Consider the following 18,607-nt stretch of genomic DNA (forward strand, 5'->3'; position numbering starts at 1 on the left):
CTATTCTCTGCCTGTCCTCTCCATGTCCATGTCCCATCCCAATCCATCCATCCAGCGTCACCACAGTCTGACATCTGACAGGCCTTGACAGGCTCAACCGCCCATAATCACCGCAGAATCCCAGCATCCTGCGTATCAACCCCCCGGCTCCTGGTGAGACGTGGCCCGGCCTGGCTTCGCTTTTTTGCATGTGCAAGCAAGTCGGTGCCATTGGGATCCCCAACAACCATAAGCCGTCAAGTGTGCAGTCCAGCCGCCCTTCTTATTCGCTCCTCGAAAAATCGAAATCCATCCGAATCTAATCTGCCCCGCTTGGTGAGAAATTTTGCCCCTCTAAACACACCGCCCGCTTTTCAACGGGATTTCCCCTCCTCGGCCGCTGCTTGTAACTTCTTTTTATTTGGGCACATCCCACTCGATTTTTCTTCTTCTTCTACCTCTCTGCTCTCTTCATCCCGCACCTCAATTCCTCCTCCCACGTCTTTTTATCTTTTATTCATCAGTCCTTGAGCCTCTTCTTCAGCTCAATTCCCTCACAATGTCTGCCCCCGCCCACAAGTTCAAGGTCGCCGACCTGTCCCTGGCCGCCTTTGGCCGCAGGGAGATTGATCTCGCTGAGAACGAGATGCCCGGTCTGATGGCCATCCGCAAGAAGTATGCCGCCGACCAGCCTCTCGCCGGTGCCCGCATTGCTGGCTGCCTGCACATGACCATCCAGACTGCCGTCCTGATCGAGACCCTCGTCGCTCTTGGTGCCGAGGTCACCTGGACCAGCTGCAACATCTTCAGCACCCAGGACCACGCCGCCGCTGCCATTGCCGCCGCTGGTGTCCCCGTCTTCGCCTGGAAGGGCGAGTCCGAGGAGGAGTACAACTGGTGTCTCGAGCAGCAGCTCGTTGCCTTCAAGGACGGCAAGAAGCTGAACCTGATCCTCGACGACGGTGGTGACCTGACCTCCCTGGTCCACACCAAGTACCCCGAGCAGCTCAAGGACTGCTACGGTGTCTCTGAGGAGACCACCACTGGTGTCCACCACCTGTACCGCATGCTCAAGGACGGCAAGCTACTGGTCCCTGCCATCAACGTCAACGACTCCGTCACCAAGTCCAAGTTCGACAACTTGTACGGCTGCCGTGAGTCCCTCATTGACGGTATCAAGCGTGCCACCGATGTCATGATTGCTGGCAAGGTTGCCGTTGTTGCTGGATTCGGAGATGTCGGCAAGGGCTGCGCCATGGCTCTCCACGGCATGGGTGCCCGTGTCATCGTTACCGAGATCGACCCCATCAACGCCCTCCAGGCTGCCATGGCCGGCTACCAGGTCACCACCATGGAGAAGGCTGCCCCCATCGGCCAGATCTTCGTCACCACCACTGGCTGCCGTGACATTCTGACTGGTGCTCACTTCGAGGCCATGCCCAACGACGCCATTGTTTGCAGTAAGTTTGAACCACAATCTAAGACTATCATTTATTTTGCATGTGAGCTAACAGCCGCACTTTAGACATTGGCCACTTCGACATTGAGATCGATGTTGCTTGGCTCAAGGCCAACGCCAAGTCTGTCCAGAACATCAAGCCCCAGGTCGACCGATTCACCATGGCCAGCGGCCGCCACATCATCCTCCTGGCTGAGGGTCGTCTGGTCAACCTTGGCTGTGCTACCGGCCACTCTTCTTTCGTCATGTCCTGCTCCTTCTCCAACCAGGTCCTTGCCCAGATTGCTCTGTACAAGGCCGAGGACAAGGCTTGGGCTGAGAAGTACGTCGAGTTCGGCACCACTGGCAAGCTCGATGTTGGCGTCTTCGTCCTCCCCAAGATTTTGGATGAGGAGGTTGCCAAGCTGCACCTGGCCCACGTCCAGGCTGAGCTGACCACCCTCTCCCCCGTCCAGGCTGAGTACCTTGGCCTTCCCGTCGAGGGCCCCTTCAAGGCTGAGATGTAAGCGTTCCCCCTAACATGATTGACATTAAAACCGAAAATGTACTGACCAAGCTTCTTCCTACAGCTACCGCTACTAAGCACCTTTCATGTATTCATACATACCCCCAAGGATCCTTCAACTGGACTCCTACGTGTAACGACATTTCATCCGGGTCAATCATCCGGTCAATGGGAACACTTGTGATTTCAACAGCATCATGAACTGGCAGGGGGGCATATATATGGGCAGGGAAAAATATAAAAGCCCATGGGTTTTGGTTTTGGTTTTTTTTTTTATGATTTGATTTTCATCCCCTTTTCTTCTTTCCTCAAAAGACTTGGGGTTTTTCTCGCTGGGCGGATGGGGCAGAAAAGAACATGGCCTTTTCAACAAAAACGGCGTCGGGTAAATTTATTTTTGCTAATGATGATTCCCCCCAATGGCGAGACAAACGTGATACACAAAGATTATGAGACGGGAGAGGCGCTCAGAGATGGGCGCGATTTGAGGAAGCCCGTCAACCGCGGCTGCAGTGGATGGACATAGCAATTAGAAAAAATGAAAATGGCGGGCAAAGATTTTTTGTCCCTTGTCTGGGCAAAGCAATGTTTCCATGGCTTGCAAGCGCATGAATGAATGAATGTGTGTGATCTTATACTTGGTACTGATTTCGTTGTATGTATGTGGACTTGTTAATTTGAGTTACTGTCTGCGTAATTAGTATCTAGAGATATCGTAGGACTCACTCAGGGTGGTTGGGCTATCGACATTATAGCGATTCTCTATACCATCATCACTCAAATCACATTTCTGGCCATAACCTCAAAACAACTTTCATCTAGATGTCAGTCTCACCAGACCACGCCTTTTATTTTCTTCCTTCTAATTCTATAACATGACATGACGCATTTTCAACAAATCAGACACAAGATCAAACCTCACAGCTTCGAGCTCCTCGCACCGCCATGCAGTCACGCAGCCAACCCCGTCTGCTCGGGAACAATGCTCTTGAGCTTCCCCTCCTTGACCGCCAACCGGACATTGTCAATGGTCCACTCCTCCATCTTCTGCTGGGTCTCCTGGGTCCAGGTGCCCATGTGGGGGACGAGCAGGACGTTTGGGTTGGCGAGCAGGCCCGGGTGGATCTCGGGCTCGTTCTCGTAGACGTCGAGGCCGACGGAGGAGACTTGCCCGGAGGCGAGGGCGTCTACGAGGGCGGCCTCGTCCATGACTGCGCCGCGGGCGGTGTTTACGATGACGATGCCGGGCTTCATGAGGGCGAATTGGGGGGCGGCGATGGTGTGGCGGGTGCTGGGCTGTGAATGGGGTGTTAGTTTATATATATGTAAGGTGATGTTCGCGAGGTAAGGAAAAACAGGAGTAGAACTTACGTTGAGAGGCAGGTTCAGACTCAGGACGTCACTCTCCGCCAGCAACGTCTCAAGACTAACATACTCAGCACCATCCTCCAACTCAGGACTCAGGCGCGAGCGATTGTGGTATCGAATACGCATTCCAAAGGCCCTCGCCTTGGTAGCGACGTTGCGGCCAATGCCGCCCATACCCAAGATTCCCAGGATCTTGCCCTGAGGGTCGTGGCCCAGCGCGGGAGGAGGCGAGCCGCGCCACTTGCCGGCTCGCAGGGCTTCAATGCCAATGGGGAGGTTGCGAAGGGCGCCGATGAGCAGCCAGATGGTGACGTCGGCGGTGGCATCGTCGACGGCAGTGGGAGTGTTTGAGACGCGGACGTCGTGGGCGGTGCAGGCGGGGATGTCGATCTGGTCGTAGCCAGCGCCTGTGATGGAGTTTGGAGTTAGCAAGTGTTCTGTTCTGTTTTGTATGTTCATGGTTTTTCTGGAGTATAAGTCTAGAGAGACAATGGGAGTAGAGACGAGCGAGGAATAGATAGGAGAGAGTTTCTCACCATTGTGGCACAGAAACTTGATGCTCTTGGGGAACGCATCCAGCAGCTCGCTGTCAATCTTGCCCGTGATCTTGACGGAATCAAATGTCCTGTATGCGACGCTGATGCCGTCCAGGGCACCGGATTTGCACTCGGCAATGAATTCGTCTCGGTTGGTGGCCTTGGGCTGGATCACGTCTGCGATGTCGGCGATGGTTTGCCATGCTACGTGAGCGCTGGACGAGAGATGATTGTCAGCTCTGGATGCAACAAGCTTTGACTTGGAATAATAGAAAAAGAAGGGAGGCCTCTAAGGTTATGGTTCCTGACTTACTGGTCAATCTTGCCCAGGAGGAGAACCTTGGGACGGCTCATCTTGGAGGAAATTGTCTTGTATAGATGGAATTGGATAAGAGGAGGAGGGGATGATGCAATTGCACCAGCGTCAGGGGGGGTATCTAGAAGAAGGAAACAGGAATTGGAATTCTAACAGAAAAGACGAAATCAAGTGAAAGAAAAAAAAAAAGGTCTAGGGATTTAAAAAGAGAGGAGAAAAGCAGAGCAGAGAAGAAAAAAAAAAGAAATGGGATTCATCAAACCGGGTCCCCATCATCACCGTCAAAGTGGGTTGTAGTTGCGAAGGCGCCGTTTCGGCGGGGTAAAAGTTCACTAAAAACTGAGAAACTGGCCCCCGTAGCGCGGGGGAGGTTTTTGGTGTCAAATTCAGCGTGGGGTTTGTCTTGTCTTATCATTTGCTTGTCGTGCTGAGATTGAGGACTGTTGTTGCTTCATATAGAGTGAAAGAAAACCATTCCGAAATTACTCTACTTCCAATTAGATCTATATATTTTAAGTCTTGTTACATAAAGTATCTGATCTTAACAGCAAAGTGCTCGAGAGAATGAATATCTCTATCTGGTGAATTCAACAACATCTTTTAGCTACATCGCTATTTCGGGCATCTCCCGCCGAACTGGACCCCCCTTTCAGACAAAGCGGGCGGACATTAGACGGAGAAATTACCTCTGCAGCTGGACACAACCACATACACTCACAGCTAATCTCATCGCGTTCAGAATATTCATTGTGCCGGCAGGAAATTATCCCGGGACTGATCAAGTTTGTCCGTTTCCTCAATGGAATGTATCATGTATCTGAAGAGTCAACAGTCAACATCATGGCTATATATACTCGAGTAGATGCGCGGCTATAGGTAAGAGCGCATGGCATGCTGATTTACGCATCGGATGGCCGTTGCCGAATTCAATTTATCCATGGCATCGGCGAAATCGGAGGCTAACAGACGCATCATATTGGAACTCGGCTTATAGTCCATCCATACAACCTTATGGGCGACAACTCAAACTCACACCTCCCGTCCTTAAGATTAGTAGACATAGTACCCAATTCATCACAGTTGCATATGGCATCCACAACCTTGCAATGTAAATAGTGAATAGAGATTTATTTATTCGTATAAAACATCCGAAACCGTGATCCGAGAATTATACACAACATGAAGCCGTGGTCTAGGGAGTCGATCTTCAAATACCAAAACAAACTTTGCCCGGCCGCTAATATGCTTCTCATCCATGATGAAAAGGGTCCCAATAACTCCAAAAGAAAAAAAAAAAAAAAATATCGTCCAAGGTGCGAGTGTCTCAACCGCTGCTTTCTAGCAATTTCTTCTCCATATAATGACAGAAGACAACATCCGCCATTCCCATGCCGTTAGGATGTGTGCCCCCTTCGTCCAAGTTTATACTTTTTTGTTGACAAACCCGGCGTCTTCATTCAACCTCTTGTCTTCTCCTCTCCCGGGCATATATACATGCTAGCAGGTAGCATTGGGTATGACCGGTGATGCTCAAGGTCATCCTATGCATTCGCCATCAAAGGTGCAGTACGCACTTCTCAAAACTCCCATGGCCCAAACACCTGTGTCATCCAGTTAATGTCACCAAAATCGGCTGATAGGTCTTGGTCAGGTAGCATAGAGTGGTCCACCAACAAGGGAGGCTGCGGCGCCGCACCCGGGATAACGGAGCTGTTGGGCGTTGGGAGCCCTCCCATAGGTTGCTGCACGATGGCTGGCTCCCAATTCGAGCGCACATTGCGAAGCACCTTTGTGCATTTCCCAAAGATGGATATATCCTCTGGTCCACCTCTCAGGGGGTACAATGCATCCGCCTTTGTAAACAGGTCAATGGTCCTGTCCAGGTAGTTACCTAGATCTGCCGTACTACGGACAATCTCCTTGTCCCAGGCAGGATCGTCCAGGGTCGTGACTCTATATAGCAAAGCGTGAATCTGGGCAAGCTCCACGTAGAGAGTAAACGGCATGCCAATGAACTCTGCGAGCGGAATGGCAAACAAAACATCATACCAGGCCCGGGCAGCCATGATACCTGCATACATGGCATCGATTCGCGGTGTGTCTGGAATTCTCGGTGCGCCAAAGAGCCCAATCGAGTGGACCTGTGTTTCAGTGCTGTAGAGCTGCATTTGTATCACAGCTGAAAACCGACAAGAGTTAGCACAGTTTACACTGACTTTGGCCAGACTCGAGATATTGGCGACTTACGTTTGGACGCTACTCCCTGCGGTAGAGTATCACGAATCTTTTGCAACTGGAGGAGTAGACTTCTCTTGTAGACGTATGTGGGGGGCTTGTCGGGGTCGACTCTGCCAAAATCACGACCGACAAAGTCGCATACTAGGAGTTTTCGGGCTTCCTCTCCAATCAACTGAAGCTTCACCATTGCCACCAAGATTTCGTCTGATGGGTACTCCTTTTCACTCTCGAGAACTTCCAACGATTCTTGCATGTGCTGCGTCCATACCAATGACTCGGCTTTGCCGAGGAAAGCCGCACATCTACTTTGCTAATGGTTAAGAAAGGTGGCAAAAAACGAAGGAGAGAGAAGGGGGGAGTCACTTACATTGAGGTAATATACCAAAAGCTAAGCACCATCCTCCGCTCTTCCATTGTGCGCTCTTTGGCTGGAGGAGCAGCCCTGCCTCCCCAAGCCTTGAAACAGACAGTCGAAAATTGCTCCTCGTTGGGAAATTTTGTGAGGTTCGTCTCGTAGATGATGCAGCTGCATATATGCATGTACAGAGTCAGAAAAGGTTTGCCGCCGACACCAGCGCTCATCGTTGCCCTATGAAAACAAAGTTGTCAGTCATTAATATGAAGGAAATAGGACACATGGGAAGGTTGGATTTACCAAGACATCAGAGCGATCAAACCCTGCACGATCTCTAGGCTCCGATCGTGATTGATAATCATCCGCTGCGCAATTTCCTGTCGCACTCTCTCTCGCATGACCGCCTGCTGCGTCATGGACATGCTTGTGACATTCATAATGCAGAGCCAGAGAAAGGGACGTTCTCTATGAAGAGCTTCGGCTGTGAGGTCGGGGTCCAGGTGTATGAAGGGGAAGTACTCGAGCCATTGGCGAAACTTGACCAGATAGACTTCAGCTTCGCTAGGAGTTGGCTCTGGTAGTCTGTCGCTATCCAACGGCCGGGGCGTCAGACTCAAGATGCTCGAGGAGCGTGGATGCGATGTCGTTGCTGCGTCGGCCAACGAGTCGAGCCGGCTTACATAGGGCTGGCAGTTGGGCGAGGTTGAGGACGACGAAGGGATGTCGCAGTTGGACACGCCGTTGATGGATGGCTGCGAAGACGACGGCTGCTGAGCCTGCTGCAAATGGTTGACATGATGAGCCTGCTGTGCCTGCTGCGAATGCGGATGCTGATGATGCTGGTGCTGTTGTTGCTGCTGCTGCTGTGTCGCCCTCAGAATCGACACCAGGTCGTCCAGCTTCTCCTCCAGCTGGGCGGTCCTCGAGGCGGTGGTCCTCTTGGCCACCCGCTTGCGCGATGTCACCATCTGCTGGCACTCTTTGCCCAGGCGATGGCAGCGGTCGCATTTGCCGCCCTCTGGCCTCAAGATGCACCGACACTTGGCGCGCGAGCAGTTGGTGCACGAACGGCCATAGCCCGCCGGGATGCCAGCAGCAGAGGCGGCGTCTGGGGGAGGCGGCGCCGGGGCCATTGTCTCACGGGATGCAATGGAGCCCAAACCAGAACCAGAGAGGCGTTTAACACAGTTGATGAGCCAAACCCGTCCGACGCAAAGATTCGCAGTGGTGAGAGCGAAGCATCGACGGGGACGCGCAGCCGGGATTGGGGCGACTCCCTTATTCCGTAGAGGATGGTGGATGGAAACTCTCGCGTTTGGCAGAGAGCAACGGGGTTCGTTGGAGCGTGCCTAGTAGGAGCATGGCCTGTAGCATGGCCTGGATGGCCTGGCTGAATCAGCATCTTGGGAGGATGTGGTCGGAGTCCCGGTGGCGGTTAGCATTCCGAAGTCCGAGAGAGAAGCGCGCTTCCTCCAATGCCGTGTATTGATATGCAGCCATTAGGGAGTAAACAGACGCTGAATTTAAACAAGCCTGATTGGGGCGGCAGAAGGAATCAAAAGAGTCGTAAACCATTGATACTGCAGCACGTTGTAAGAGGCAATTGCTTGTAGATTGTGTGCCTCTCCAAAAGGGTTGAGGCTGTGCTGCGTATCACCAACCCTGCTGGAGTTCCGGTTCGTGAGAGGGCGGGGCCGGAGGAGAAAACGGGCTCAAGGGGCCGGCCCAGCTTGTTCAATGGGCGAATTGCATGGAAGCCATTTGATAGTCAGCGATGTCTTGGCTTTGGCACTACCTGAGATGTGAAGATACCAAAGACGAATATCTAGACATCGAGGTCAACATACAGGCTCAGAGCATATGAGGCTGCTGTGGTCAATCCAACAGGAGCATTGCTTGTCAAGAAGAATGACACCACAAATCTCCAGCGTAAGTGCAAGCCATGGCAGTGAAGCAACTCGAATTGCAATGAATTATCCAGGCCATTGCAGCTCGTGCAAATCGCAACTATCTACAGTAAGCAGTAAGCACGAAGAGATCAAAGCCAATTCATGTTTATACAGGGACAGGGTCAGGTAACCTTAATCTCCAGGTACCGCAGCGCATCTGCCACTTCGGCAAATGTTTTCGCCGCCGAGAACCGGCACATGGGCGGTTATCCGAAGCTAGCCACCACCATTGAAGCAAGGCTCCAATTTACATCTTGCACTGCTGAAGAGACACCATATTCACCCGCATCTCATATCCAGCTCTCTCAGCTCTCTCAGAAATAGCCTCACCCTCAAAATGGCCGTCACTGGCCTTGTTGCAGTCGAGACGCTGCCCCGATTCCTCCTCCCACGGCTCAGCTGGACTGCGCCGCTCGCCGCATCTCGATCTGCTGCAGCCCAACCCTTTGCCCCTCTACAAGCACGAACGAACCAAAGAGCAGTGCCCGCATTCAACACCAACTTCTCGGCCAGACGATACAACAATGGCCAGACACCGGCGCTGAGGCGAGGTTTTCACGCGACGAGTCGACGAGCCCGGGAGCATCATTTCGACACGCTCAAGTTTGTCAAACAACTCAAGGATGAGGGCTTTACCGAGGAGCAATCAGTCGCCATGATGAAGGTCCTCAACGACGTCATTCAGGAGAGGTTTGTGTTTGCAATCTCTGGAGGCTCATCGACGAGCGTGCTACCTTAATGCTAATACCAACACTCCAATGCAGCATCCAAAACCTGACCCGAACCATGGTCCTCCGCGACGATGCTGCCAGAACCACATACACGCAAAAGGTCGACTTTGCAAAGCTCCGTTCCGAGCTCACTTCGGCGGACAGCACCGAGTCCAACACGACGCGCAGTGCGCACGAGCGCCTCACCAACGATATTGCCAAGCTCAGCAGCCGGCTACGAGACGAGATTGGCCGCACCCAGGCCAGCGTGCGGCTGGACCTCAACCTGGAAAAGGGCCGCATCCGAGAAGAAGCCGTGGGCCAGGAGCTCAAGATCAAGGAGACTGAGACCAAGATTGAACAAGAGGTGGCGGCGCTGAGGGAGAAGCTGGAGCAGGTCAAGTTCCAGACGCTGCAGTGGCTGATGGGTGTGTGTACTGGTTTTGCGGCGCTGCTGCTTGGTGCTTGGAGACTGCTCATGTAAGAGACATGATGCGTCTTGGAGGTGGTGTTTTAGATGACGGGCATTTGTGAATAATCGTGCATTATACAATCATCATTCGAACCCAAAGCGTTTGTAAATAGTTTCAATTTTTGTTTTGCTCGCCATGATATTATACGACCTATTTCAACATATTTCAAACTTGGGATTCTCGTCAACCCCTATTATCGTGTGCATACTCCATTGATATCAACTGTTCGAATCGGCAATGCAGTCTCGTTTTTTACGTGGCCGTATTCATCACTCATACTAGTCAGCACAATGGTATACCAACGCATGTTTGACCTACATGGCTTTGAGTGTCTCGCTGCCTCATACTATCGCCTGTGCTGGGGCCGCCTAGCAAGTTGCCCTGCTTGGATCCCCCAAGGCCAGTCTGCTTCGACATGTTCTCGGAAAGCTTGGGAGCATTGAAGTCCTCCGGGTCGTCTTTCATGATTGCATGCCCTCCTTGGAGCATATGATCGTGAGATCCGGCGTCTCGGGCAGCGTTTGCAGCAGGTGCAGCTTTCTTCATCGTGAACAAGAGAATTAGATTATTGAAGCTTTAGGTGTCAATTGGTTTTTGGATCAAGAATATGGATATGATGCTGCGATTGAGGGATGGAAGTTTGAGCAAATGGGATCCGTGCCGCTTTTATACGGAATGGCTGGTTTAGCTTTGCGTATGACAGCACAGTGACGATTTATGGCATGTGGTGTCGAGCTGAGGGAAAGGAGCTTGTGGACTTTGTTTAGGGTTTGGCTGCTATTCTTTGGTTGGGCGGGATGAAGTCATCTTTACAAAGTGTGCCTCGGCATTAGTTTATTGACCAATAGTCAATGTTGGAGATGCTGCAAGACGGCTGATGAAACTGGAGAAAAGAATGATAGGTACTAAGCATGGCAGGTGAATTGCAATTGTTTGAGGCATTACTGCATATAAACTATTCGGTTAACGTCGGACCTTGGTGATGGAGGTGAAAGAAAGAGGTAGTTGATACGTAAATCATCAAGGGGATTCAACTGCAATGATCGTTATGGACATCCCATCAATATTAACTAGGACGGTGCAGGCAATTCAGCTCTCGCCGCTCTCTTGCACCATCTCCCATCGTTGCTGACAGCAGAGAAAATAGCAGCAGGCAGCACTTGACCAAACCAGCGTCTCGTCAGCCTTCCTTCCTTCATACAAAGTGGTAAACTCTATAGAGCTGATCAAATGTCGACTCGGTTCGATGCAGTTGGAAAACAAAATCTCTCCTCCAGCACCATCAGCGAATATATTTGATCCCCAGTCTTTTCCATATTCGCACCTAGGCTATTTACAACAACATATCTCAAATCACCAACACAGGACACCAATCTTTTGTGATAAATAAAGATAAAATGGACGACGAGAGGTACTACTTTAGAGTCCAGCTAGACGAAGACGGCGATGAAGTCATGTCAGACAACTCTGGCTACTTCTCGGCGGATCCTAACCAGCGATTGCTTTTTGAGGCACCACAACCTAGTCATGAATATGGACATGTTGACACGCTACAACCCAGTCATGAATATTCACATTTTGATGCTCCACAGCCCAGTCATGAATATTCAGATATACCGTTGATCCCTAGCAACAACATCCCATTACTCCCGCTAAGTGGGAGAGTTATATCCGTCACTTTTACCATTCCGTACTCTATACGAGCTCCGGGAGACCAAGGCCAAGAATGGGTGAGCATCTCTAATCAGCCTTCTCCTTGAGAATCTGTCAGTAACCCGAGCAGGAGGTGTCGATTCGTAGCCGGATGGAACATTCCGTGCAGTTCGATATCCTATCCCACCTTTCTTCGGCAAAGTGCCCTCAGCATCACATTGTCATCGGCTGGACCGGAGAAATCTCAAGTCCTGATGCAACTCATAGCCGCGCGGATGATCCTAGCCCCCGGTTAAGCAACGACGCAAATTCCCTGGCTCAACCGAGAGATAACCTGTTTGTTAGTTGCCACAACCAGCAGGTACTAGATCAACAGCTAGCCAGCGCAGAACTGGTAACAGCGCCTGTCTGGATGGCGAGTTCACGGGATCTTGTCAGGAAAGGAATCAATTTGGGAGACCAGGCCAGATAGCGACGGTTTGTCGATGACTTCCTCTTCCCGCTGTTCCACGAGGGTCGTTCCACTGAGATGACAATTACTAAGGGAGAGAACGGATGGTGTGATTACCTCGGCCTGATGGACGCCTTTGCCGACAAATTATGTGACTTGTGGCAGCCTGGAGATATAGTCATGGTCCACGATTATGCCCTTATGCTGCTTCCTCGAATCCTCCGAGCTCGTTTGCCACACATCCATCTCACCTTTTCATTACACGCCAGCTGCCCCAGTCATATACCTCCCGGCACAAATATGCGGCTACTCTCCAAAGTGCTGCAAGGTCCTTTCGGCGCGGATCTCTTGACCTTCCAGGCATTCATACACTCTGATCAATTTCTAGGCTGGTGCGCACAAGAGGCCCCTGCATGGGCACCACATCAAGATTTCCTGCTTGGGAGGGTAGCAGATTTATGTTTCGTACATCCAATGGCCATTGACGCATCCCGAGTCACATCGTTGGCATCGAGCGAAGAGGTCTCCCAAATATGTGACTCTCTGAAGAGCGCATTCGAAGACAAGAAGATTATCGTTTCATACAGTACGCCTGGCTTCAACGAAGAGACGGCTTATGTGACGCAAGCTTTTGATCGACTCGAGACGCTGTTCCCCCGGTGGAGAGGGAAGGTAGTCATGCTACAGATTACAAGCTTGCCATGGTTGTACAGAGACGAAGGGGCCTCTGAGTCAGGTGAGACACTCGTCGATACCTTGGCTGCCCAAAACAGCAGCAAGAAATCATTCAAAGACCAGCTTGTAGAAACCGAACACTATGCTCTGCTACGAGCCAGTGACGCAACCATCTTCCCCTTTGCGCCTGAGGCCCTGATAAAGGCAGGGCTAGACTTTATGCTTTGCCAGCGAGGAAGCAACAAACGACCCGTCATATCGGAAACTAGTCCATTAAGATTCCAGCTACCAAGAGCGATCTTGTTCCCCCGAGGAGATGTCGACGGCATTGCAAAGGCACTGGACCGTGCCTTGGAGTTTTCCTTTGAGTGCCCTATGTGTCATAACCAGCCAGGTGCCTTGGAGTGCCCTGAGTGCTCTAACCGGCCGTCGATGACACCACACAGGGTGTTGGAGCCTTTGATGATACCCACTGTAGAGGAGTGGGTGAGCAGCATAACGGCTAGACTTGTAGACAGGGTGCTACAGTGTCGCTTCGCAAATCCTGTTCCTTAGGATTCAACTGAGCGTGGTGAAACTCGTCCCAACGGCGGCGATGAAGGCGATGGTAATGAAAGCGATGACACTCTACGCAATATGGATGATTCCAGCGATTTCTGGGATTCGGATGAGAGTTGGCCTGATGACAGTGGTTATGGCAGCGACGGAGAAGATTCAGATTCCACAAGCAGGACAACGCCGGAGCCTGATGACGGCGATGAAGAGAACGCTGAAGGTCTCATAAATGTACTTTACAGGGCTCAATCTGAACCTGTTCAAAGTACAAGGCAAATGCTGAGCAGGCGCATGCTACCACGATATAGTTGTGGCTAAGTTGGAGATGCATTCTCGACATGGGTTGTATAAGGTATGAAAGTTTGCAGCAGCGATGCAAAGCGAGATGCTGGAGACGGATCAGAAATCAGTTTAAACTCAAAATTAACAACTACCTAGATAGCATGCATAAATAAATAAATGAGTACAGCAACCATCAATATCTCCAAATGCCCGTCCCGTGTCTTTGCCGTCGTTGTGTAGGGTAGCATCGAGGCTCCTAAAATGCGCAGAACCCGTGCAGCTCAAGTCACAAGATCTCTCAAGCACACGGGACTAAAATCAAGCCTTTTTATCACCACCTATCAGCCGACAGCCTTTGACCACGATGATCAGCACTCTGGCCCCGTAAAAGGAAAACGATAACAAAGGCCTGGTCTCGTGGGGGCGGATTCTGCCTGTGTGGTTTAGGGCGGGAGGAGGCAAAGAGGATTTTTGGCCAGGTGAGCTCGTATGGGGGAGTGATTGCTTTTTGCTTCTTCTTTGTGTTGATATTGCGGCTTTTGGGTTTGTGTTGAGCGGGCGTTTTTTTGAGGGGATGGATGAATGACGTTGACTGCCTGGAATAGGTGTTTTTGTTCTTTTTAGGAATGTCTGGGTTTGTATGTTCCTTTGTTTGGATGAGTGAGTGGATGATGTGTTTTGAGGCTTATATATATCTAGGTAGCTGGTAGGTAGGTATATGTTATATATGTGTAGGGATTCGGGCTGATGGGCGTGGACTCTAATTCTTACGCACCCGCATTTAGACTTCTCATTAAAGCATCTTTTCTATATCATTAAACCTCTATGGAGCCTACTAGTAATCATCCGTTAATCGCTGCTTGGACATCCACCCCGATCCCGAACCTCTCACTCTCTGCTGGTGGTCTACTTGCGCTCGCGGATCTAAACACTATTGCCCAGCGCACGGCGATTGCTGGCGGTTCATCATGGCTAGATGCCTTTGTGCTCGCGCCGGGTCTGCACTACCAGCAGGCGGCGGACTTGCTAACGCCTGAATATGGATCCGGGAAGCTGGTGCTGTCGACGCTGGACGGCGGGGCGAGGCAGTTTGTCGTGAGCAATGTCGCCATGGTGAAGTATTTACGTAGTTTATGGGAGAGGGAAGGGAAATACGGGGTCGTGACGCTGTATGTCAGGGCGGAGAATGGCGTGGGAGGAATATCGTTTGCGTCGTCGTTATCGTTATTGTTGGGGAGGGATGATTCGCGGAGGAGGAGTCAGAGAAGATGGCAGAGGGATTTGAGGAGGCAGCTTGAGGCGGAGCATAAGAGTCATGTCAGGGAGGTTCTTGAGATGGACTGGGTGAGCCACGCGCTGTATCTGCTGAGTCCGCTGCTCACGGTGACGGCGATTGTGTTTATGGTGTTGTTGCAGGATTGGTGGGGGTTGGGATTCTTGATTGCACTCATGGTGTCGCGGTTGGCGAATATTTGGGCCATCAAGGAGCGTGCGAGGCCTGGGGGTTCGCCGCCGCCGCCGTTGCCTCCCTTGGATGATGACGAGAAGCCCAAATCACCACCTCCTCCTCCTTCGACTCCTCCTCCTGCGCACGGGACGGCGGTGGGGGAGTCGAAGCAGTCGCTGGCGCTGCCGCTCACGTTCAAGCGACAAGATTCGAGCATGACGCAGTATACCATCGACTGGGGGGACAACCGGCGCGTGATCCTCAAAGGCGAGGACGCAGATCTACGAGCCGTCACTACCGAAGCCTGGCTGCGTGCGAAGACGACTCTAGAAGGCTACCTCGAGGCAATGTCCAAGCTCATCGTCTACATGGTGGCTTCTCTGAGCGGCAATCTCTCCCAGGCGGGCGCCGTGGTGCTCATGTCGCTTCTACTTGTCAGTGCAGGCCTTCTAGGCTTGAGCAACGCCCACGCGACGAGCATGCAGATGCACGGCCGGCGCGTCGGGCGGTTAAAGGTGGAAAAGGTCAAGATTGCGCCGCTGGACCCGGGCATGGCGGTGTCTGGGCAGGTAGATACGACGGCGGACGGGATGCCTGTTCACATTGTGCCGGTGGTCAGTAACTGAGGAGGTTTCTCATTTTCGGACTGTTTTTGAAAGGCGGCGCATGCTAGGTTTAGATATACACGAGAGATACCAACCGGATTTTTTGTTTTCTGTTTTGCGATGTATATCAGGTTTCTCTTTCTTTATAAACAGTTGTATCAAGACGAACCAATAGAAGATGCTCTCATCAAATAAAAGAAAAAAACATGACACATAAAAGGCATCGAAAAAGAGAAAACGTAGACGGTCATGAATGGAAACTGAGGCATTCTCATCTAAAAGCTAACTCGTATATCAATATCGGGGGGAGCACAACCAACAGACCCAAGGAATCCAAACGCCGCCATATACAAGTACATCTCCCCATGTGCAAAAGAGGTCGAATCCAATGCTGAGCCGCCAAGACGACCTACGCGTTGGCTGCCGGGTCTTCCTTCTCCTCTCCCTTCTCCTCTTCTGCAGCAGAAGGCTCTGTTTTCACTGGAGGTGATAGTTCCTCCTTGGGTTGCTCCTCTGGTGCGGGTACAGGTAGAGATTCAGACTCGGGCTCTGCCTCGGCTTTGGGTTCAGGTTCAGGTTCAGCCACAGGCTCGGGTTCTGCAACAGGCTCGGATTCTGCAACAGGGCCCGACTCTGCCACAGGTTCGGATTCTGCCACAGGTTCGGATTCTGCCACAGGTTCGGACTCTACGACAGGTTCAGCCTCTGCCACAGGCTCAGCCTCTACCATAGGCTCAGCCTCTACCATAGGCTCAGCCTCTACCATAGGCTCAGCCTCTACCATAGGCTCAGCCTCTACCATAGGCTCAGACTCAGGTTCAGCTTTAGGTTCAGGTTCCGGCTCCAATTCTAGTTCCGGCCTTGACTCCGGCCCTGGCTGCTGCTCTGACTCCGGAGCAGGTTCGGGGGCCTCTTCGGTGATGGGTGGTGCAGCTTCAGGTGCCGGCTCTGGAACCTCAGGCAGTGTCGGTTCGGCAGGGCTCTCGGGCTTGACCTCAGCGGCGGGTGCAGTGTTCGGCATAGCTTCTTCCAACAGCTGTGATGCTGCCGCCTGACGATCCAGCTCTCCCATCAAACCACCGAGCAGATCTGGCTCATTCTCCTGAGTCATGTGGGTGTCACCATCGAGCTCGGGAGCTGTCAGCTCTGGTTCGGTGAGTTCTGCCACGGTGTTAGCGGGGGCAATTTCCTCCTTTGCGTCATCTATTGACACATTTCCAACCTCTGAAGGTGCCTCCGATTCTGGTAAAGGTGCCGTTACTGAGACCGAGTCCTCTGGCTTGATGGTATCCTCCGTCATGGTAGACAGTGTATGTAACAATACCGGCTTTTGGATGTTGAGATCTGGCTGGCTGCTCGTTTGTCCCTTGGGCGTTCCCTCAGAGATTCGGGAGTTTTCATCCTCAGTTTTTGGGCTGGAGATGTTGCCCACTTGGTCAGGGGGAGGTAGATCCTCAGCCTGTGGCACGTCACGATCCATGGCCTCCTGAGGAGCCTCTCCGACGATTGTCGAAGGGGGTTCAGCGATGGTGGAGTCCGCTGTGTTATCGGGAAGCGCATCCAACATAGGTTGAATCGTTTCCGCTGTGGGCTCGGCAACTACCGATGGCTCAGATGGCGACGGCACAATGACGGGATTCCTGGGTGGTGTGTCTTCTTGTTTGAGCGGTACAGAAGTTGGACGTTCCAATGGCTCTTCAAGCGCCGGGATGCTTGGTGGCGGAAGAGGAGAGGGCTCCTTGGGCGCAGGCTCTGATGGTGCCGGCTGCTCATCCTTCATTTCGGTGTCGGGGTGATCAATGATATGAGAAGCATCAACCATTTCCTCGTCTTGATCTCTGGTGACGTCGAGGATTGATTCATCTTGCAGCTCAGTCTCGTCGCCTTCGCCTTCATCTCCATCCTCGCCCTCATCGCCGTCGTCACCTTCTTCTTCTTCTTCATCGTCATCGTCGCCATCAACGTCACCCATCTCGCTGTCTGGGTTCCGCGCTTCGCTCGGGTTCGGTGTGGGCGTCTATTTGTACATAAATTAGCTTCATCATTAGATGGTAATTGTCTCAATGCCACTTACGAGCAAGTCTTTGGCCTCCGTCTTGACCGTTGTTACGGCGGCTCCAGCCCCTGCAACGGGAGCAGCTCCAGAAGTCTGCGGTTCTGCTGACAGCGGCTGCTTAATCTTCTTCTTGCCTCTTCCAGGTCCTGCCTTTGCTTTTCTCTTGGGCGGCGGTGGTCGTCTCCTGACTGCCGATGGTGGCGGGGCTGCAAAGGCATTCTGCTGTGGCGCGGCGATGGCCTCGACTCTGGTCGCAATGACTTCGCCTTCCACACGCTGGCCCTCTGACAGTGTAACTTCTTCCGTGTAAGGATTTCCGGCTGCGTCCATCCGCCTGACCGTGGCCCGCGTCACCGTAGGTCCCTGGACCTTCTCCTCCACGGTCCGACTCGCTATGGTAACGATGTTCTTCCTCCGCTTCGCAAGGTGCGAGATGCCCGGTGCCTCAACATTCTTAGGGAGTTGCTTCCAGATCCTTATCTGGTAGCCCTGGGCGCTCGCGTCCTCCTCCTTCTTCTCTGGCTTGTCCTGGATGGCTGTTTCGCCATCTGCCTCATCGTCTTCGCTAGGATGTGGTCGTTTGTAGAGGCGACCGGAACGCGCAGCGCGCAGCAGCTCTTGCGTATGGGGAGGAAGCAGAGTCGCGTCCTTGGGCATGCCGTGGATGAGTTCGATGGCCCAGATGTCATTCTGCTGCTGCTGCTCCTGCTGGACCGGAGGCGCGACGTTGACCCATTCGTGGCGCCATTGTCGGACGGGGAGACCTGCGTCAATCAGTTCAGCTGGTGTCGCGTGTTAATGGGATGCGCGATGGCGGCGAACCTTCGAAATCGTCGTGCTCAACGTAGCCGCTGCGATTTGCGCGTCTAGTCTGGAGCAATACTGTCAGCTTACGGGCGCCGCGAGAGAATAGACACGAGAAAAGCGTACTCCTGGGGCCATTGCGCCTGGGCGAATTGCAGCAGTAGAGGCCTTTGTCCGTTACGGCGCAACAC

At 52.3% G+C, this 18,607-nt stretch overlaps 8 protein-coding genes across 8 annotated transcripts; 4 read left to right on the forward strand and 4 right to left on the reverse strand.

The window, feature by feature from the left end:
• Positions 1–538: 538 nt before the first annotated feature.
• On the forward strand, positions 539–2,020 carry T069G_06555 (s-adenosyl-L-homocysteine hydrolase domain-containing protein; the record flags this gene model as incomplete). The annotated part of the gene is made up of 3 exons (XM_056173765.1): positions 539–1,439; positions 1,505–1,940; positions 2,008–2,020. The coding sequence occupies 3 exons, from the start codon at positions 539–541 to the stop codon at positions 2,018–2,020; spliced, it is 1,350 nt and encodes a 449-aa protein (XP_056027344.1).
• An 874-nt stretch (positions 2,021–2,894) lies between these two features.
• T069G_06556 (d-isomer specific 2-hydroxyacid dehydrogenase, NAD binding domain-containing protein) lies at positions 2,895–4,201 on the reverse strand (the record flags this gene model as incomplete). The annotated part of the gene is made up of 4 exons (XM_056173766.1): positions 2,895–3,239; positions 3,315–3,718; positions 3,848–4,062; positions 4,161–4,201. 4 exons carry the CDS (start codon positions 4,199–4,201, stop codon positions 2,895–2,897), a joined length of 1,005 nt encoding a protein of 334 aa, XP_056027345.1.
• Positions 4,202–5,740: 1,539 nt separating this feature from the next.
• Positions 5,741–7,889, reverse strand: T069G_06557 (uncharacterized protein; the record flags this gene model as incomplete). The annotated part of the gene is made up of 4 exons (XM_056173767.1): positions 5,741–6,342; positions 6,411–6,703; positions 6,769–6,990; positions 7,057–7,889. The coding sequence occupies 4 exons, from the start codon at positions 7,887–7,889 to the stop codon at positions 5,741–5,743; spliced, it is 1,950 nt and encodes a 649-aa protein (XP_056027346.1).
• Positions 7,890–9,042: 1,153 nt separating this feature from the next.
• T069G_06558 (uncharacterized protein) lies at positions 9,043–9,899 on the forward strand (the record flags this gene model as incomplete). Its single annotated transcript, XM_056173768.1, has 2 exons — positions 9,043–9,395; positions 9,470–9,899. The coding sequence occupies 2 exons, from the start codon at positions 9,043–9,045 to the stop codon at positions 9,897–9,899; spliced, it is 783 nt and encodes a 260-aa protein (XP_056027347.1).
• A 241-nt stretch (positions 9,900–10,140) lies between these two features.
• Positions 10,141–10,434, reverse strand: T069G_06559 (uncharacterized protein; the record flags this gene model as incomplete). Its single annotated transcript, XM_056173769.1, has 2 exons — positions 10,141–10,160; positions 10,236–10,434. The coding sequence occupies 2 exons, from the start codon at positions 10,432–10,434 to the stop codon at positions 10,141–10,143; spliced, it is 219 nt and encodes a 72-aa protein (XP_056027348.1).
• An 851-nt stretch (positions 10,435–11,285) lies between these two features.
• Positions 11,286–13,540, forward strand: T069G_06560 (glycosyltransferase family 20 domain-containing protein; the record flags this gene model as incomplete). The annotated part of the gene is made up of 5 exons (XM_056173770.1): positions 11,286–11,618; positions 11,672–11,935; positions 12,014–13,013; positions 13,062–13,153; positions 13,223–13,540. 5 exons carry the CDS (start codon positions 11,286–11,288, stop codon positions 13,538–13,540), a joined length of 2,007 nt encoding a protein of 668 aa, XP_056027349.1.
• Positions 13,541–14,329: 789 nt separating this feature from the next.
• T069G_06561 (uncharacterized protein) lies at positions 14,330–15,577 on the forward strand (the record flags this gene model as incomplete). The annotated part of the gene is made up of 2 exons (XM_056173771.1): positions 14,330–14,673; positions 14,743–15,577. The coding sequence occupies 2 exons, from the start codon at positions 14,330–14,332 to the stop codon at positions 15,575–15,577; spliced, it is 1,179 nt and encodes a 392-aa protein (XP_056027350.1).
• Positions 15,578–15,965: 388 nt separating this feature from the next.
• T069G_06562 (uncharacterized protein) lies at positions 15,966–18,554 on the reverse strand (the record flags this gene model as incomplete). Its single annotated transcript, XM_056173772.1, has 5 exons — positions 15,966–17,573; positions 17,631–18,148; positions 18,206–18,376; positions 18,435–18,483; positions 18,543–18,554. The coding sequence occupies 5 exons, from the start codon at positions 18,552–18,554 to the stop codon at positions 15,966–15,968; spliced, it is 2,358 nt and encodes a 785-aa protein (XP_056027351.1).
• Between the last annotated feature and the right edge of the window lie 53 nt (positions 18,555–18,607).

This window comes from Trichoderma breve, chromosome 4, assembly GCF_028502605.1.
Source record: "Trichoderma breve strain T069 chromosome 4, whole genome shotgun sequence".
NCBI classification, from domain to species: Eukaryota; Fungi; Ascomycota; class Sordariomycetes; order Hypocreales; family Hypocreaceae; genus Trichoderma; species Trichoderma breve.